At 44.8% G+C, this 19,043-nt stretch overlaps 1 protein-coding gene across 1 annotated transcript; it reads left to right on the top strand.

The window, feature by feature from the left end:
- Positions 1-32: 32 nt before the first annotated feature.
- On the top strand, positions 33-19,028 carry LOC117816963 (NLR family CARD domain-containing protein 3-like). Its single transcript, XM_034689373.1, has 9 exons — positions 33-136; positions 483-608; positions 1,097-1,216; positions 5,453-5,556; positions 5,910-7,701; positions 9,183-9,359; positions 12,211-12,384; positions 15,012-15,185; positions 17,272-19,028. Exons 1-9 carry the CDS (start codon positions 33-35, stop codon positions 17,285-17,287), a joined length of 2,787 nt encoding a protein of 928 aa, XP_034545264.1. The 3' UTR covers positions 17,288-19,028.
- The last annotated feature ends 15 nt before the right edge of the window (positions 19,029-19,043 follow it).

Here is a 19,043-nt window from a genome sequence, read left to right as displayed (position 1 = left end):
AGAAGGACTTGGTATCAGGCAGAGATGAAGTCATGGAGTCTGAATCATGTGCATCTCTTCACTTCTTGGTAGACCTCCTCTGGTTTCATCACAAACAGGGCTGGACTGGATCTCTGGTCCGCCTGGTGTTCTGCAGGTGGGCCCACACTCTTTGGGGCCGGTCTTAGAAAATAAAGATGATGATGAACCCACAAAGCCGGCGCAGTGACCCATGGGTTCCCTTTTTCTGAAAGAGCTTGTAATGACGTGGGTTTGCCTGATCCCGTCTCCTGCTGCCCAGGTCCTGATAGAGTCTGGATCACATCAAAGGTTCTCTAAAGATCCCTGCTGGATTCAAATGGAGGATGCATTCAGGGCTTCAGGTGTTTCAGGTGCAGGGCTTCATGAGTCCAGTCCAGCTTCTGATACTGTGTGTGTGTGTGTGTGTGTGTGTGTGTGTGTGTGTGTGTGTGTGTGTGTGTGTGTGTGTGTCACTAGATGAGTGTTTTTGTGGAGGAACAGGAGGACCGTGCAGAGTCTGAAGTCTCTGGCCGTCTGTCTCTGAGGAGTGACCGGTCCAAAGGTTATTCTCCAGACTTCAGTGCTGAACCTGGACCCTCAGACTCAAAGTAAGATAACTGGTACTAACTGAGTCGTCTGTATAAACTCTGTTTGTGTGGAGACGTCCCCTGAGCGTGTTTGAATCCAGAGGTTTTTATTCTTCTTCAGGCAGCATCACTGGCAGGATGTTCTTATTGAATGATTTCATCTTTTTATTCTTTATATTTCTGATCTTTGAATTGTTTTCTCTTCCTTTCTGTGACTTCTTGTTGCTGTTCACTCCCAGCTGTTTTTCTCTCTCTTCAAATGTAGTCCTTGTCTTCCTCTCCTTTCTCTTTATTGTCTTTTAGTTTCTTTCCTGTTTGTAAAGCACTTTGTAACGCTGTTTAGTAAAGTGCTGTATAAATAAAGATTATTATGATGATGATGATGATGATAATCTAAGTGGACTAACACTGACTTGAGTTCTCCTTTTTAGAAACAGCAGCCGTCAAACTGCAGAATGTATTCATGTGAGAAGAAGAAGAAGAAGAACATGTTGTGTTGTGTGTTGCAGAGCTGACTTCATCAGACAGAGAGCAGAGTCTGAAGTCTCTGGACGTCTGTCTCTGAGGAGTGACCGGTCTAAAGGTGAACCACTGAACTTCAGTGCTGAACCTGGACCCTCAGACTCAAAGTAAGACCCTGTTTGTACTCTAAACTGACCTGACAGAGTTTCTAGTCTTTACTCTTCTTGTACAGATCAGGGCTCAGAACAAGTCCAGCTCAGACTGTCCCTCAGTGAGACCTTCAGGTGGTTTCAGGCCGTTTATTTATTGTGAAGGAGCTGCAGGAAAGGAGGCTTTTATTGTGAAGGAGCTGCTGGAATGGAGGCTTTTATTGTGAAGGAGCTGCAGGAATGGAGGCTTTTATTGTGAAGCAGCTGCAGGAATGGAGGCTTTTATTGTGAAGGAGCTGCAGGAATGGAGGCTTTTATTGTGAAGGAGCTGCAGCAGGAAAGGAGGCTTTTATTGTGAAGGAGCTGCAGGAAAGGAAGCTTGTATTGTGAAGGAGCTGCAGAAATGGAGGCTTTTATTGTGAAGCAGCTGCAGGAAAGGAGGCTTTTATTATGAAGGAGCTGCAGGAATGAATGCTTTTATTGTGAAGGAGCTGCAGGAATGGAGGCTTTTATTGTGAAGCAGCTGCAGGAATGGAGGCTTTTATTGTGAAGGAGCTGCAGGAATGGAGGCTTTTATTGTGAAGGAGTTGCAGGAATGGAGGCTTTTATTGTGAAGGAGCTGCAGGAAAGGAGGCTTTTATTGTGAAGGAGATGCAGGAATGGATGCTTTTATTGTGAAGGAGCTGCAGGAATGGAGGCTTTTATTGTGAAGCAGCTGCAGGAATGGAGGCTTTTATTGTGAAGGAGCTGCAGGAATGGAGGCTTTTATTGTGAAGGAGTTGCAGGAATAGAGGCTTTTATTGTGAAGGAGCTGCAGGAAAGGAGGCTTTTATTGTGAAGGAGCTGCAGGACTGGAGGCTTTTATTGTGAAGGAGTTGCAGGAATAGAGGCTTTTATTGTGAAGGAGCTGCAGGAAAGGAGGCTTTTATTATGAAGAAGCTGCAGGAATGGAGGCTTTTATTGTGAAGGAGCTGCAGGAAAGGAGGCTTTTATTGTGAAGCAGCTGCAGGAGTAGGCTTTTATTGTGAAGGAGCTGCAGGAATGGAGGCTTTTATTGTGAAGGAGCAGCAGGAAAGGAGGCTTTTATTGTGAAGCAGCTGCAGGAAAGGATGCTTCTATTGTGAAGGAGCTGCAGGAATGGAGGCTTTTATTGTGAAGGAGCTGCAGGAAAGGAGGCTTTTATTGTGAAGGAGCTGCAGGAAAGGAAGCTTGTATTGTGAAGGAGCTGCAGAAATGGAGGCTTTTATTGTGAAGCAGCTGCAGGAAAGGAGGCTTTTATTGTGAAGGAGCTGCAGGAATGGAGGCTTTTATTGTGAAGGAGCTGCAGGAATAGATGCTTTTATTGTGAAGGAGCTGCAGGAATGGCTGCTTTTATTGTGAAGCAGCTGCAGGAATAGATGCTTTTATTGTGAAGGAGCTGCAGGAATGGCTGCTTTTATTGTGAAGCAGCTGCAGGAAAGGAGGCTTTTATTATGAAGGAGCTTCAGGAATGAATGCTTTTATTGTGAAGGAGCTGCAGGAATGAAGGCTTTTATTGTGAAGCAGCTGCAGGAATGGAGGCTTTTATTATGAAGGAGCTGCAGGAATGAATGCTTTTATTGTGAAGGAGTAGCAGGAAAGGAGGCTTTTATTGTGAAGGAGCTGCAGGAATGGAGGCTTTTATTGTGAAGGAGCTGCAGGAATGGAGGCTTTTATTGTGAAGGAGCTGCAGGAATGGAGGCATTTATTGTGAAGGAACTGCAGGAATGGAGGCTTTTATTGTGAAGGAGCTGCAGGAAAGGAGGCTTTCATTGTGAAGGAACTGCAGGAATGGAGGCTTTTATTATGAAGGAGCTGCAGGAATGAATGCTTTTATTGTGAAGGAGTAGCAGGAAAGGAGGCTTTTATTGTGAAGGAGCTGCAGGAATGGAGGCTTTTATTGTGAAGGAGCTGCAGGAATGGAGGCTTTTATTGTGAAGGAGCTGCAGGAATGGAGGCATTTATTGTGAAGGAACTGCAGGAATGGAGGCTTTTATTGTGAAGGAGCTGCAGGAAAGGAGGCTTTCATTGTGAAGGAGCTGCAGGAATGAAGGCTTTAATTGTGAAGGAGCAGCAGGAATGGAGGCTTTTATTGTGAAGCAGCTGCAGGAATAGATGCTTTTATTGTGAAGGAGCTGCAGGAATGGATGCTTTTATTGTGAAGGAGCTGCAGGAAAGGAGGCTTTTATTGTGAAGGAGCTGCAGGAAAGGAGGCTTTCATTGTAAAGGAGCTGCAGTAAAGGAGGCTTTTATTGTGAAGGAACTGCAGGAATGGAGGCTTTTATTGTGAAGGAGCTGCAGGAATGGAGGCTTATATTGTGAAGGAGCTGCAGGAAAGGAGGCTTTTATTGTGAAGGAGCTGCAGGAAAGGAAGCTTTTATTGTGAAGGAGCTGCAGAAATGGAGGCTTTTATTGTGAAGCAGCTGCTGGAAAGGAGGCTTTTATTGTGAAGGAGCTGCAGGAATAGATGCTTTTATTGTGAAGGAGCTGCAGGAATGGCTGCTTTTATTGTGAAGGAGCTGGAGGAAAGGAGTTTTTTTTCTGTGAAGGAGCTACAGGAATGGAGGCTTTTATTGTGAAGGAGCTGCAGGAATGGATGCTTTTATTGTGAAGGAGCTGCAGGAAAGGAGGCTTTTATTGTGAAACAGCTGCAGGAATGGAGGCTTTTATTGTGAAGGAGCTGCAGGAATGATGGCTTTTATTGTGAAGGAGCAGCAGGAATGGATGCTTTTATTGTGAAGGAGCTACAGGAATGGAGTCTTTTATTGTGAAGGAGCTGCAGGAATGGATGCTTTTATTGTGAAGGAGCTGGAGGAAAGGAGGTTTTTTTCTGTGAAGGAGCTACAGGAATGGAGGCTTTTATTGTGAAGGAGTTGCAGGAATAGAGGCTTTTATTGTGAAGGAGCTGCAGGAAAGGAGGCTTTTATTGTGAAGGAGCTGCAGGACTGGAGGCTTTTATTGTGAAGGAGCAGCAGGAAAGGAGGCTTTTATTGTGAAGCAGCTGCAGGAAAGGAGGCTTTTATTGTGAAGGAGCTGCAGGAATGGAGGCTTTTATTGTGAAGGAGCTGCAGGAAAGGAGGCTTTTATTGTGAAGGAGCTGCATGAAAGGAAGCTTTTATTGTGAAGGAGCTGCAGAAATGGAGGCTTTTATTGTGAAGCAGCTGCAGGAAAGGAGGCTTTTATTGTGAAGGAGCTGCAGGAATGGAGGCTTTTATTGTGAAGGAGCTGCAGGAATAGATGCTTTTATTGTGAAGGAGCTGCAGGAATGGCTGCTTTTATTGTGAAGCAGCTGCAGGAATAGATGCTTTTATTGTGAAGGAGCTGCAGGAAAGGAGGCTTCTATTATGAAGGAGCTTCAGGAATGAATGCTTTTATTGTGAAGGAGCTGCAGGAATGGAGGCTTTTATTGTGAAGCAGCTGCAGGAATGGAGGCTTTTATTATGAAGGAGCTGCAGGAATGAATGCTTTTATTGTGAAGGAATAGCAGGAAAGGAGGCTTTTATTGTGAAGGAGCTGCAGGAATGGAGGCTTTTATTGTGAAGGAGCTGCAGGAATGGAGGCTTTTATTGTGAAGGAGCTGCAGGAATGGAGGCTTTTATTGTGAAGGAGCAGCAAGAATGGAGGCTTTTATTGTGAAGGAGCTGCAGGAATGGATGCTTTTATTGTGAAGGAGCTGCAGGAATGGATGCTTTTATTGTGAAGGAGCTTCAGGAATGATGGCTTTTATTGTGAAGGAGCAGCAGGAAAGGAGGCTTTTATTGTGAAGCAGCTGCAGGAATGGAGGCTTTTATTGTGAAGGAGCTTCAGGAATTAAGGCTTTTATTGTGAAGCAGCTGCAGGAATGGAGGCTTTTATTGTGAAGGAGCTGCAGGAATGGAGGCTTTTATTGTGAAGGAGCTGCAGGAATGGAGGCTTTTATTGTGAAGGAGCAGCAGGAATGGAGGCTTTTATTGTGAAGGAGCAGCAGGAAGAGATTGTGTTAATAACAAACTACAGACAGATCTCTGAATGGTGAACACAGCAGCCTCATAGGAGAGCAGTTTGTAGTTTTTGTGAGAGCAGGAGAGTTCAGATGAAATGAGTCTTTCTCTTTTTACAGACTGAAGGCTGAACTCCAGCAGAAAAGTGTGACTGATCTCTGTGAGCGTCTGAGCTCTCACACAGTGTCGCTCACATGTTGATATCTCACAACAAAATTCATCAAATCATGTCAGTGATGAAGAAATGTGTTCACAGGAAGAGGAGTCCGGTCTCTGTGGAGGAGCAGCCGGTCTCTGTGGAGGAGCAGCCGTCCTGCGGTGCTGGACCTCAGACAGACCGTCAGAGCAGGACTTTACAAAGTAAGAGCATACAACAGTGTGCTGATGTCATCATGTCTGAAAACACTGCTTGTTGTTTCCACACAGAGACAGTTGTTGTGTCACACAGCTCCGACATCTCCGATCTTTCTAAGATCTTTAGAAACATCATGACATTTGAAGTGATTGGCTCTGCTCCAGCATACACCTCTGCTCTGTGTGTCTCATCCTGTGTTTACCTTTGAGAAGAACATTTGAACTACGTCAAAGTAATGTCTGGCCTCAAAGACTCTTTAACCTTGAATTCTTTTCAGGTTCTTTGAGTCAACGTTTGTTTACAACCAAAAGAATCACAAGATGTTCAGCTGCTGTCTGTTTCTCTGTTCTGTTGAAAGGTGGTCTGCAGAGGGTTTTAGATCAACACAAGACCAGTCTGAGGACCAGATGTGAGCGTGTGACTGAAGGAAGTGAGGAAACAGGAAGTAGAACCCTCCTCAACAGGATCTACACTGAGCTCTACATCACAGAGGGACAGAGTGAAGAGGTGAACACCCAACATGAGGTGAGACAGCTGGAGACCGCCTCCAAGAAGAAGATCCTCCAGGACACTCCCATCAAGTGCCAGGACATCTTCAGAGCCTTACCTGGTCCACAGAAACCCATCAGAGTGGTTCTGACAGTCGGCGTCGCTGGTGTTGGAAAAACCTTCTCAGTGCAGAAGTTCACTCTGGACTGGGCCGAGGGCTCGGAGAACCAGGACCTCAGTCTGGTGGTTCTGCTTTCATTCAGGGAGCTGAACCTGATCAGGGGACGGTACAGTCTCCTCCAGCTGCTCCATGAGTTCCATCCAACATTACAGGAGGTCCCAGCAGAGACGCTGGCTGTCTGTAAACTGGTGTTCATCTTTGACGGTCTGGATGAAAGCAGACTGTCTCTGGATTTCAACAACACTCAGGTTGTGTCTGACGTCACACAGAGCTCATCCATAAACCTGCTGTTAACAAACCTCATCCAGGGGAATCTGCTCCCCTCAGCTCTGGTCTGGATCACTTCTCGACCCGCAGCAGCCAATCAGATCCCTCCTTCACGCGTTGACAGGGTCACAGAAGTCCGAGGCTTCACTGACGCCCAGAAGGAGGACTACTTCAGGAAGAGGTTCAGTGATGAAGATCTGTCCAGCAGAATCATCTCACACATCAAGACCTCCAGGAGCCTCCACATCATGTGTCAGATCCCGGTCTTCTGCTGGATCACTGCTACAGTTCTGGAGCACATGATGAGCACAGAGCAGAGAGGAGAGCTGCCCAAGACCCTGACCGACATGTACTCACACTTCCTGCTGGTCCAGACCAAGAGGAAGAGGAAGAAGTACGCTGAGGGTCCTGAGACCAGTCCTCAGGAGCTGATGGAGGCTGACGGGGAAGTTCTCCTGAAGCTGGGCCGGCTGGCGTTTGAACATTTGGAGGAAGGAAACATCATGTTCTACCAAGAAGACCTGGAGCGATGTGGTCTGGATGTCACAGAGGCCTCGGTGTACTCAGGACTCTGTACAGAGATCTTCAAAAGAGAGTGTGTGATCTTCAAGAAAACAGTCTACTGCTTTGTTCATCTGAGCGTTCAGGAGTTTCTGGCTGCAGTCTACATGTTCCACTGTTCCACAACCAGGAACACAAAGGTACTGGAGGCTTTTCTGGAGGAACAAGACAGGAACACAGCAGTTTCAACTCTTGAAGACCTCCTGAATGGAGCTATGATGAAAGCCCTGAGAAGTAGGAACGGTCACCTGGACCTGTTTGTCCGCTTCCTTCATGGACTCTCTCTGGAGTCAAACCGGAGACTCTTAGGAGGTCTGCTGGGTCACACAGACAACAGTCCAGAGATGATCCAAAGAGTCATCAACAACCTGAAAAGGATGAACAGTGATAAGATCTCTCCTGACAGAAGCATCAACATCTTCCACTGTCTGACGGAGATGAACGACCTCTCAGTCCATCAGGAGATCCAAGAGTTCCTGAAGTCAGGGAACAGATCAAAGAAGGAACTCTCTGATATCCAGTGCTCTGCTCTGGCCTACATGCTGCAGATGTCAGAGGAGGTTCTGGATGAGTTAGATCTAGAGAAGTACAACACATCATTGGAGGGACGACGGAGACTGATTCCAGCTGTGAGGAACTGCAGGAAGGCTCGGTAAGTCCATCAGGGATTAACATCATCAATCAGGAAAGACTGACAGTTCACTTCTTTAGATACCAACACAAGTGTGCTCCTCTTTAGACCTCCACCTGGTCATGGTCTAAAGTACCTGAGCTGTGTGATGTCTCAGGGGTTCTTCAGCTGTCTGTGAAAAGTGTTGGTTTGTTCAGCTCGGTGTAAAGTGGATTCAAAAAGGTCTTTTCAGGTGGTTTGTTGTGTTTGTGCCGTTTGTCATGAAATGTTTCCCTCTCTCTTTACTGCTGAGGTGAGGAGGCATGCAAACAGATGGAGAGGTGGAGTCCCAGCAGCATGAAACCACAGACTGAAAGCAGTGTTCCACATCATCAGTGAGGGCAGTAGAATGACGGGCTTAGGTTCTGTGAGGTGTTTTCAGACCACCTCTTCAGATAAGTGCTGTTGTCAAAGTTGAAGGAGCGAGCTGTTTGATTTCCTGAAGCCTCAGACACTTTGATGCTGCTCATGCTTTCATTTTGGAGAAGGGTTGAAGGGAACTTTAAAGTGTAGACAGAGGATGCTCGGGGTCACCCTCCTCTTTCTAACATCTACTTCAGTGCTCTACATGTTTCACTGCCATGTTCAGCTCCAGGATCCATGTTAACAAAGCACTTTGTGAAATGTGCTTTTTCAAGCTTCTGTAAAGATCCAGGATCAGTATTCTGAGTTCAAAGTTCTGTTTCAAGTCTCTGAGAAACACACAGACAGCTGTTTCTCTCTTGTTGGTGTAGAGAAGAGTCGGAGCAGGAAACACACGTCCTCCAACAAAGTTTCACATCTGATGAATATCTGAGAACAGTCCTGAAAATTCAGACTTTCTAAGAGACCTTAAACACCCCTGTGTTTTGATGTGAACACTGAGACTGTGAGGACGTCTTGATGATGACATTATGGTGAAAATAATGACCCCCTCTCAGTTTGTTAACTATGTGAGCTCTGAATGAGTTCTTCAGACGTTCACAATCAACTGAAGATAGAAACTTCATGCTCTCAGCTAACGAGCACGTTCAATTCAAGACTTGTGATTTCAATCTCTACGTCTCATTTAGTCCAGTGTTTTAGTGCTGTCTTGCAGCAGGCGCTCCATTTTCCCACTCATACACATGAACCTGAAAGCAGCAGCAGAGACAGGTCCCCTGTGTGGACTGTCTCTGTTCACTAAGTTCTAAAAACGGGTTCTGGTCCCGTCCTTATGGGGCTACATTTGGAAGACAGACGTGGGATCAGATCACATTCACAGACGTTCTGAGAGTTTAACTCTGTTTCTCCTCCTTCATCTGAAAATGAAGCAAATGAAAGATGAACGAGTCCAGGTCAAAGACCAGAGAGATGAACCCTGACCCTGTGAAACCATCAGGTTTACATTTTAACAGGATGTGTCAAACTGTTCAGTCCTTCAATCTATGAAGTCAATTCAGAGTGTCTTCATAACAACTTGTGTTTTCTTTGGATCATCACAGATTTCATCACTGCTACCTGTCAGAGACTCTCTGGGAAGTTGTGGCCTCTGCTCTGAAGTCCAACCCCTCCCATCTGAGACACCTGCACCTGAGCGACAACTACACCCTGAAGGATTCAGGAGTGAAGCATCTATCAGCTGGACTGGAGAGTCCGCACTGCAGACTGGAGACTCTAATGTGAGTTTACTGATTGATGGATTGATTGATTGATGGATTAATTGATTGATTGATTAATTGATTGATTGATTGATTAATTGATTGATTGATTGATTGATTGATTGATTGATTGATTGATTGATTGATTGATTAATTGATTGATTGATTGATTAATTGATTGATGGATTGATGGATTGATGGATTGATTGGTTGATTGATTGATATCAGTGACTCAGGTTTCAAAGTTTTAGTTTGTTACTCTTCAGGACTCGACTGATCCCTTATCTGAGGATGTTTCTGAGCCTCTGATAGACGAACTAAAAGAAGAGAGAATGAAATGTTTGACAGTTTGTTCCCCTCTCACATTGAGCTCCGTTAGACGGTGAAGATGATCTGAGTACGGACGAGGAGGTGGTGTGTGAGGGTGTGTGAGGGTGTGTGAGAGGGTGTGAGGGTGTGTGAGGGTGTGAGGGTGTGAGGGTGTGTGAGAGTGTGTGACGGTGTGTGAGGATGTGTGAGGGTGTGTGAGGGTGTGTGAGGGTGTGTGAGGGTGTGTGAGAGGGTGTGAGGGTGTGTGAGGGTGTGTGAGAGGGTGTGAGGGTGTGTGAGGGTATGTGAGGGTGTGTGAGGGTATGTGAGGGTGTGTGAGGGTGTGTGAGGGTATGTGAGGGTGTGTGAGGGTGTGTGAGGGTATGTGAGGGTATGTGAGGGTGTGTGAGGGTGTGTGAGGGTATGTGAGGGTATGTGAGGGTGTGTGAGGGTATGTGAGGGTGTCTGAGGGTGTGTGAGGGTATGTGAGGGTGTGTGAGGGTTTGTGAGGGTGTGTGTGTGAGGGTATGTGAGGGTGTGTGAGGGTTTGTGAGGGTGTGTGTGTGAGGGTATGTGAGGGTGTGTGAGGGTTTGTGAGGGTGTGTGAGGGTGTATGAGGGTGTGTGAGGGTGTGTGAGGGTGTGTGAGGGTGTGTGAGGGTGTGTGAGGTGTGTGGTGTGTGAGGATGTGGTGTGTGAGGGCGTGTGAGGGTGTGTGAGGGTGTGTGAGGGTGTTTGAGGATGTGTGAGGGTGTGTGAGGGTGTTTGAGGGTGTGTGAGGGTGTGTGAGGGTGTGTGAGGGTGTTTGAGGGTGTGTGAGGGTGTGTGAGGGTGTGTGAGGGTGTGTGAGGGTTTGTGAGGGTGTGTGAGAGGGTGTGTGAGGGTGTGTGAGGGTGTGTCAGGGTGTGTGAGGGTGTGTGAGGGTGTGTGAGGGTATGTGAGAGGGTGTGTGAGGGTGTGTGAGGGTGTGTGAGGGTGTGTCAGGGTGTGTGAGGGTGTGTGAGGGTGTGTGAGGGTGTGTGAGGGTGTGTGAGGGTGTGAACCATGCTGTTGATCTGATGTTAGCAGATACAAACAGGCTGCAGAGATTTGGAGCTTCTCTGCAGAATAAAGAAAGTCATCATTCAAAGCTCAGTGAAGCTGAAAGTAGAACTGTGATGGTCTTCATGGGATCAGGAGCTGATCTGGTCCGTACAGAGAAAACACACACACCTGCTGAGAGGTGAGCATCAGTCCAGAGCTGAGAGTCCTAAACAGCAGCCTAACACCGAGCCAAACATCACAACAGAGCAGGACTCAAGGTCTGTTTGAAGATCTCCAAAGGACTCTGTCATCACTACCAAACTCTCAGTCACTGTTTGTGATTTATAACATGAACAGACCAAACGTCTCTCTCCTCCAACAATCATCACTCTGTTAGAAGGAATGAACAGTTTGTGCTGCAGCTAAGAAACAGGAGTTCAGATCATCAGATCAAAGATCAATGACGCTTTATAAACACCATGAAGATGAAACTGCACATCAGATCTGTTAGAACATGTCAAAAGGTGCAGCAGTCTTTGAAACAATAAGGAGAACACCTGGCCATAGAAAGAGATGATTCTAAAGAATCAAGTTTCAGATCTCTAAAGTTCTCCATCAACATTTCAATCATCAGCACCAGATTGGAAACGTGCTTCTTAGAAATGGACACAACTCACTGAAAGTGAGCGTAGTAATGTTTAAAACATGAACACATGATCTAATACAACATGCATTTTAATCTTCATCATTCATTCTTTATTCAGATTGTGGTGCTGCAGATTGTCAGAGATCAGCTGTGCTTCTCTGGCCTCTGCTCTGAAGTCCAACCCCTCCCATCTGAGAGAGCTGGACCTGAGTGAAAAGCTGCAAATAAAGCAGCAGAAAGAAAGTCTGTTAAAAAGGCTGCCTGTTGCTTTAAGACAGTGGAGAGGGATTAGCCAATCGGTGGCCAGGAGCTGCCCAGACACAGCTCTCACACCAGCTGGCCTGCTGCATGGAGTACAGAGAATTTATCCATTAGTTCCCAGTTGTTTGCAGAGTGTTGCTGCTTGTTAGTGTTAACTCCATCTCAGGTGATTTGTGCGTCCATTGAACCGTCAGTCGTCTTATTGTTCTGTTTCTTTACTAAGTTCAAAGTTAGCCTGCTAATTAGCCTCAGAGGACGCAGTTTTGTGTTTGTTCATTCCTGTTTGACGCTTGTAGCGTTCTATTTGAGGGCAAAGTGTGATTGAGCACAGACAGTAAAAACCACAGCTAGGCCTGGTTATTGGACTTACCATGAAGCAGCATTCTTTAACTTGAAGTCAGTAAATCTTTATTGAAGTAGCAGCATATTGTCTTCATTATTAATGAGAGCTCTTTTTCACTTTGTGAAGTTCACATATTTGAACGTGCATCCTGCTGAGTTCAGGTGTTTGGAGTTTCCATTTTCTAAACGTCTACATTCTTAACCTTCTTCAGCTCTGAACAGATTTTAAACATGAAATAATGTCAAACAGGTTCATTGTGTTCTAAAGGTTTATCATTTATTCTTTATTCAGATTCTGGCGCTGCAGTTTATCAGAGATCAGCTGTGCTTCTCTGGCCTCTGCTCTGAAGTCCAACCCTTCCCATCTGAGAAAGCTGGACCTGAACTACAACAAGCTGCAGGATTCAGGAGTGAAGACGCTGTGTGGTTTTCTGGAGAGTCCTCACTGCAGACTGGAGACTCTGAGGTCAGACACCATCTTTTACCTCTGTTGTAATTGTTGAAATGATACTATTTATATTTTTGTATTTCAAATCGAGAATTTGTTGAAGTTTGGTATTTAAGTTGCAGTTGTGTTTTATTTCACATGCATTATAAGTCGTTTTGTTTTGAATCAATGGGGCTTTTATTTTGAAATCCCATGTCAGTGAAGCGGTTCTCACCTGCCTCATTCACAGCACAGGAGCAGGGAGGAAGACACAAGCTTCAAGCATGGAGTTGTGTTTGTGGACAAGTTTTGAACATTGTTAGCTCCTTTATGTAGCATGCAGCTAACGAGTTTTCAGGCTGGATTTGTGGGAAAAGCTGCAAATAAAGCAGCAGAAAGAAAGTCCCTTCTGTGTGTCAGTGCTTGGAGGGAACAACATCAGTGCTGAGATGAATCTGATGTGAAAGCTTTGTGGACTCTAAACTGCAGACATAAGGCTGATATTCTACGTATCCACTCTGAGAGTCTTTGTGCTAAAGTCTATTTTCTTCCTCTCTGGTTGAGTCCAGTGACTGGCAGAGAAATGTTGAGTTCCACATTTAACCCTTTGATATGAGAGGAAAGTCCTGCCCTGTTTCATTGACTCTGAGCCTCTTAAACAGCTGACTCATATTTTATTCCATCTCCAACATATTGATGAAACGCTTTGATTGCTCCTGACTGAAGAGTTCAACTGAAAGTGTTTAAAGTTGATGGCTCCACTCTTTATGTAGAAATAGATGTTTCCTTTGTTATTCTTCTATAAACGCATCAATATAGATGAGTCTGTTTTACTTGAAGCTCTTTGTGAAAGTATGAAATGATGTTCTGCTGGCTTTAATAGTTTGTCTGAACAACATGAGTCTGTATAGATGGAGCCACTGGTGGTTCTTGAAATGAGGAGAAATGATCACAGAGTGATGGGCTGATGTTTCCTCTCTGACATGTGGAGTCAGATGAGACGAGAGCTGCCAGTTTCCACATTAAAGATCTATCAGTGAAAGGTTCCTCCTGATAGAAGAGCTCTAATGAGGATTTAAAGGAACAATAAAGAAGGAACACAGGTTCAAATATCAGCTCCTGAACATCACAGCTGCTGCTGTGAGAGTTTGAAATCCTTCTGGTGTTTTGAATCAGACCATACAGATGTTTGATGTTACCTTTTAAATGTCCTCATCATACAGACCATAAAGCAGCAGACTTTAACTTGAAGCTCAGGTTTGATGTTGACTCTTCAACACGTGCAGAGATGAAGAGCTGACACTTTGTGAAGTTCACATATTTGAACGTGCATCCTGCTGAGTTCAGGTGTTTGGAGTTTCCATTTTCTAAACGTCTACATTCTTAACCTTCTTCAGCTCTGAACAGATTTTAAACATGAAATAATGTCAAACAGGTTCATTGTGTTCTAAAGGTTTATCATTTATTCTTTATTCAGATTCTGGCGCTGCAGTTTATCAGAGATCAGCTGTGCTTCTCTGGCCTCTGCTCTGAAGTCCAACCCTTCCCATCTGAGAAAGCTGGACCTGAACTACAACAAGCTGCAGGATTCAGGAGTGAAGACGCTGTGTGGTTTTCTGGAGAGTCCTCACTGCAGACTGGAGACTCTGAGGTCAGACACCATCTTTTACCTCTGTTGTAATTGTTGAAATGATAATATTTATATTTTTGTATTTCAAATCGAGAATTTGTTGAAGTTTGGTATTTAAGTTGCATTTGTGTTTTATTTCACATGCATTATAAGTCGTTTTGTTTTGAATCAATGGGGCTTTTATTTTGAAATCCCATGTCAGTGAAGCGGTTCTCACCTGCCTCCTTCACAGCACAGGAGCAGGGAGGAAGACACAAGCTTCAAGCATGGAGTTGTGTTTGTGGACAAGTTTTGAACATTGTTAGCTCCTTTATGTAGCATGCAGCTAACGAGTTTTCAGGCTGGATTTGTGGGAAAAGCTGCAAATAAAGCAGCAGAAAGAAAGTCTGTTAAAAAGGCTGCCTGTTGCTTTAAGACAGTGGAGAGGGATTAGCCAATCGGTGGCCAGGAGCTGCCCAGACACAGCTCTCACACCAGCTGGCCTGCTGCATGGAGTACAGAGAATTTATACATTAGTTCCCAGTTGTTTGCAGAGTGTTGCTGCTTGTTAGTGTTAACTCCATCTCAGGTGATTTGTGCGTCCATTGAACCGTCAGTCGTCTTATTGTTCTGTTTCTTTACTAAGTTCAAAGTTAGCCTGCTAATTAGCCTCAGAGGACGCAGTTTTGTGTTTGTTCATTCCTGTTTGACGCTTGTAGCGTTCTATTTGAGGGCAAAGTGTGATTGAGCACAGACAGTAAAAACCACAGCTAGGCCTGGTTATTGGACTTACCATGAAGCAGCATTCTTTAACTTGAAGTCAGTAAATCTGTATTGAAGTAGCAGCATATTGTCTTCATTATTAATGAGAGCTCTTTTTCACTTTGTGAAGTTCACATATTTGAACGTGCATCCTGCTGAGTTCAGGTGTTTGGAGTTTCCATTTTCTAAACGTCTACATTCTTAACCTTCTTCAGCTCTGAACAGATTTTAAACATGAAATAATGTCAAACAGGTTCATTGTGTTCTAAAGGTTTATCATTTATTCTTCATTCAGATTGTGGCACTGCAGTTTGTCAGAGATCAGCTGTGCTTCTCTGGCCTCTGCTCTGAAGTCCAACCCCTCCCATCTGAGAGAGCTGAACCTGAGTAACAACAACCTGCAGGATTCAGGAGTGAAGACGCTTTCTGATCTTGTGGAGAGTCCTCACTGCAGACTGGAGACTCTGAGGTCAGTACATCGTTCCACTCAGTCCATGTTGGTTTTATCTGGATTTTAATAAACACAGTTGGTATCACCGCAGAGATCCAGTATGGTCTGCTGATCCTCCGACCCTCCCAGTGTCTGCTTTCCTCAGTGAGGCCGTGAGAGGAGAACAGTGACAGGCTTCATGATGAAAACACAGAGAGAGGACAGACAGCCAATCAGATCAGCCAGAAGTTTGTTGTGTTTGTTTTCATGTGAAGACAGCTGTTGTTGTGTTCATGTGTGCAGGAAGTGAAACTGGATCACAGCTGACAGCAGTCCACCATGTTCAGAGACTGCTCCTCCTCCAACACTCAGACTGTTTGGACCTTTGGTTCAGAGGTAGAGAGGAAGGGTTCCAACCTTTAAAGACCCCTGTACTGAGTCCCTGGTGGAGGATCTGAGCTGGTCCAGCTTCAGATGGACCCTCACAGTCTCAGTCCATTCACTGTGCCATGGTGGTTTGGTGGATCAGCAGTTATCAGAGACTAGACGTGGTGCTGATCATGACAGAGAGGCTCAGGCGTCACTCTGTGTGTGTCAGTGCAAACACTCCGGGCACTACTCCAAGTAAGGACTGGGTGTGGACGGATCTCCTCACTGCAAACAGAGAGGGTTTCAAAGATGGCCGACCAGACCGGCAGCAGACTCGGGCAGCTCCATGGGGAGCAGGTCTAATCCTGGGACCGTGTGCCAGTCTGCTCCTGCTGAGGTGGAGTCTGTGTGTTCCTGTCAGTGTAATAAAGAGTGTTTAATGCAGCTGATGGAGAGGGGAGTCTTCATCAGGGACTCTGGGACTCTGTGTTCCTGATGGTGTGAAGAGCACAAACAGCTTCTGGACCTGAAGAGAATCCCAGACGTGTGAACGTGGAGTCCTGCTGGGTGGTTTTTCCAAAGGGATGAAATGATTGATAGAGATCATTCACACACCTGAAGCCCTTCCTGAAGCTCAGCTGGAGGGCTCAGAGAGGTGGTGGGACCAGGACCCTTCCTGCCTTTGTACTCTTAAAGTGGGCCCTGAACTGAGAGCAGGTCTTCAGTGAGTTCATCACAGCAGGTCCGGTCTGTTCTGCTGAGAGGCCGTGCTGCACACAGCATAGGTGTTAAAGATAGCAGGTGAACCATGTGCTCTGTGTTCAGGTCTCTGCTGAAGACCAGAAACCACAGCTGGTGTTTGTATGAACATGTGGTCTCACTGATCCTGAGGATCCCTGTTCAGCTCTGTCCTCCAGGCCGAGGCCCACAGTGAACAGGACTCCCCGTCTGTGGGTCACAGTCCTCATGGTTCCTGGTGGACAGTGTGGTGGCTCGTGATCCGGCTGATCTGGTTCTTCATGTCACATTATATGTTCCTCTCATCGTACGCAGTGAGACTGACCTTTAGTCCAGCACCGGTTAGCTTCATGGATCCTTCCACATGAGAGGACAAGAACTAGCTCCTGTTGTGGACTCAAGTCTGAGACCTGTTTACGTTTGATGCGTTCTTCTCAGACCATGATGATTATTTCAGCTCCTACTCAGACCCTCAGGGGCCTCCAGCTCTGGCCTCCAGAGTCCATCAGCTCATCCTGATGGAGGTCTGGGGGTCAGGCCTCCAGAGTCCATCAGCTCAATCTGATGGAGGTCTGGGGGGTCAGGCCTCCAGAGTCCATCAGCTCATCCTGATGGAGGTCTGGGGCGTCAGGCTTCCAGAGTCCATCAGCTCATCCTGATGGAGGTCTGGGGTGTCAGGCCTCCAGAGTCCATCAGCTCATCCTGATGGAGGTCTGGGGGGTCAGGCCTCCAGAGTCCATCAGCTCATCCTGATGGAGGTCTGGGGGGTCAGGCCTCCAGAGTCTCTGAGAAACTAGAATCCATGGTCACTGTGAGCAGTGAACGTCTCTCTGCTCTTGTGATGTGTTCAGGGTCTCTCAGCAGCTCTCTTCCTCGGTGCACTTGGTCCTGTTTGTGGGTTAGGGTCTGGTTGGAACAGGATCGTGGTCTCTGCTGCATCACTGCCTGACAGCTGATGAAGGGACTCTCTGTAAACACTGATTTATGACTTCTGTTGTCCGTCTTCTTCTCTCATCAGGTGGCAAGATTTCTGAAAGGTGGATGTGTTGACCGAGGATCAGCTGAGTCCTGATGATCCAGGAGGACGGAGGAGAGAGGACGGAGGAGACGAATCGGACGAGCGATGAGAGAGGAAACAGGAGCCTTCACAGACACGCCCCCTTATGGAATCTCAGTCCCTGATTGGACGCTGCAGAGTTCTCTATCTGCTCAGATTCACTGTATAAAGTAATAGTGTCATAATCTCTAATATCAGAGATAGAAGGTAAATATTCATGCTCAGTTCTTTCTCCTGTTGATGTTCCTGTTGGTTCTCTTGGTTCTCTTCATGAATTAAAGTCTGACAGTAAAGTTATTATAATTCATAATAAATAATTAGTCATCTTAATTCAAAACAAATAAATAAATAAAAACACAACAAAGAAATGATATTTCATTTCATAGATCCTGTTTGTGTCTGAATCAGTTTCTTAAAAACGAATGATGAAAACAGAATGTGACATCCAGACGGGTGTCTTATTTGGCCACAGTTTTGGAAAAGTCAAATCACTGCTGAGAACTTTATAATCACATATTTTAGAGATCCATGTTTCAATATTATCCCAAGGTGTCCTAATTTTGGCACAATACCAAAAGGTGAGGGAGTCGCTGTGGGAGTTGCATTTTAAACCTCTCTCTGAGCAGCTGGGGTCAGATTTATGGATTTTCTCTCTACTATAGTACATTCTTGTCATTAGCTTATACTGGATTAGGTGCAGATTTTCATCAGTGCTTATGTTATATGTTAGTTTTAAACAATCCTTCCATTTAGTTTTTGCATCTACAATATGAAGATCCTCATTCCATTTATTCTATATCTTTTGTAAGAGTTCTTCGTTGCTTTCGACCCTGATAAGAATATTATACACAGCACCTACTAGTCTTTTCTTTGGATTCTTCTTATTTAGAATTTACATAATTCTAAGCCTCTCAAAATTCTTTGTTCATAAAAACAGGACGATGAAATCTCCCCCCAAATTTGTTGTTTTTCTAAATGAATTCAAAATGTTCCTAAAATCATTGAAAGTAATGAAAGGACCAAGAGCACTAAAGATATACCATTCCATAAAAGAACTCCTCACTGAGTTGTAATAATTATTCCCTTTCCTTACTTAACTTATGTTATTATTCATTTTCTACATATATATATAATTTTCTCATTTACCTTAAATTACCAACTGAAGCTGTGTTGTTTCTGTATCTTTAATGATTGTTTATGTATGATGCTCCATCTGAATGTTCTTTTATTTTTTTATTTAAACAATCAGACATGAACAGGAACAATGACAAACTCAGACCACACATACTGAACTTACATTATCAAGAGATTACACCTCCTTTGAAACTGAAAACATATTACTGTGGTGTATATCACATTTTCACACCAGCCATATAACAGATATACATATAAGATAAGATATTCTTTATTTGTCTCCCATTGGGGGAAATTCTTTGTTACAGCAGCTTACAACACGGGACAGAGAATACAACAATGAACTAACATAGTTAAAAAATATAATAACAATAATAATAGCAATGACAAGGGTAACATATAATAAAATAAAGTAGGGTCAGAAGGAATATTAAAAGCATTCTGATTAAATACAAGGGGTTTAGAGGAGGTTAAATTCTGCTATCAATGTGTACAGTTTGTTTCAGATATTTTTGTAACAAGGAGTGCTCCATCTGAATGTACCCATTGTTTGTTATTTACATTTACAATAAAGTTTTGAAAAAAAAAAAAAGTCTCCC

Source organism: Notolabrus celidotus, chromosome 8, assembly GCF_009762535.1.
Source record: "Notolabrus celidotus isolate fNotCel1 chromosome 8, fNotCel1.pri, whole genome shotgun sequence".
In the NCBI taxonomy this organism is placed as follows: Eukaryota; Metazoa; Chordata; class Actinopteri; order Labriformes; family Labridae; genus Notolabrus; species Notolabrus celidotus.
The sequence above is the reverse complement of the archived record's forward strand: the minus strand, read 5'-3'. Positions and strand labels throughout refer to the sequence as shown.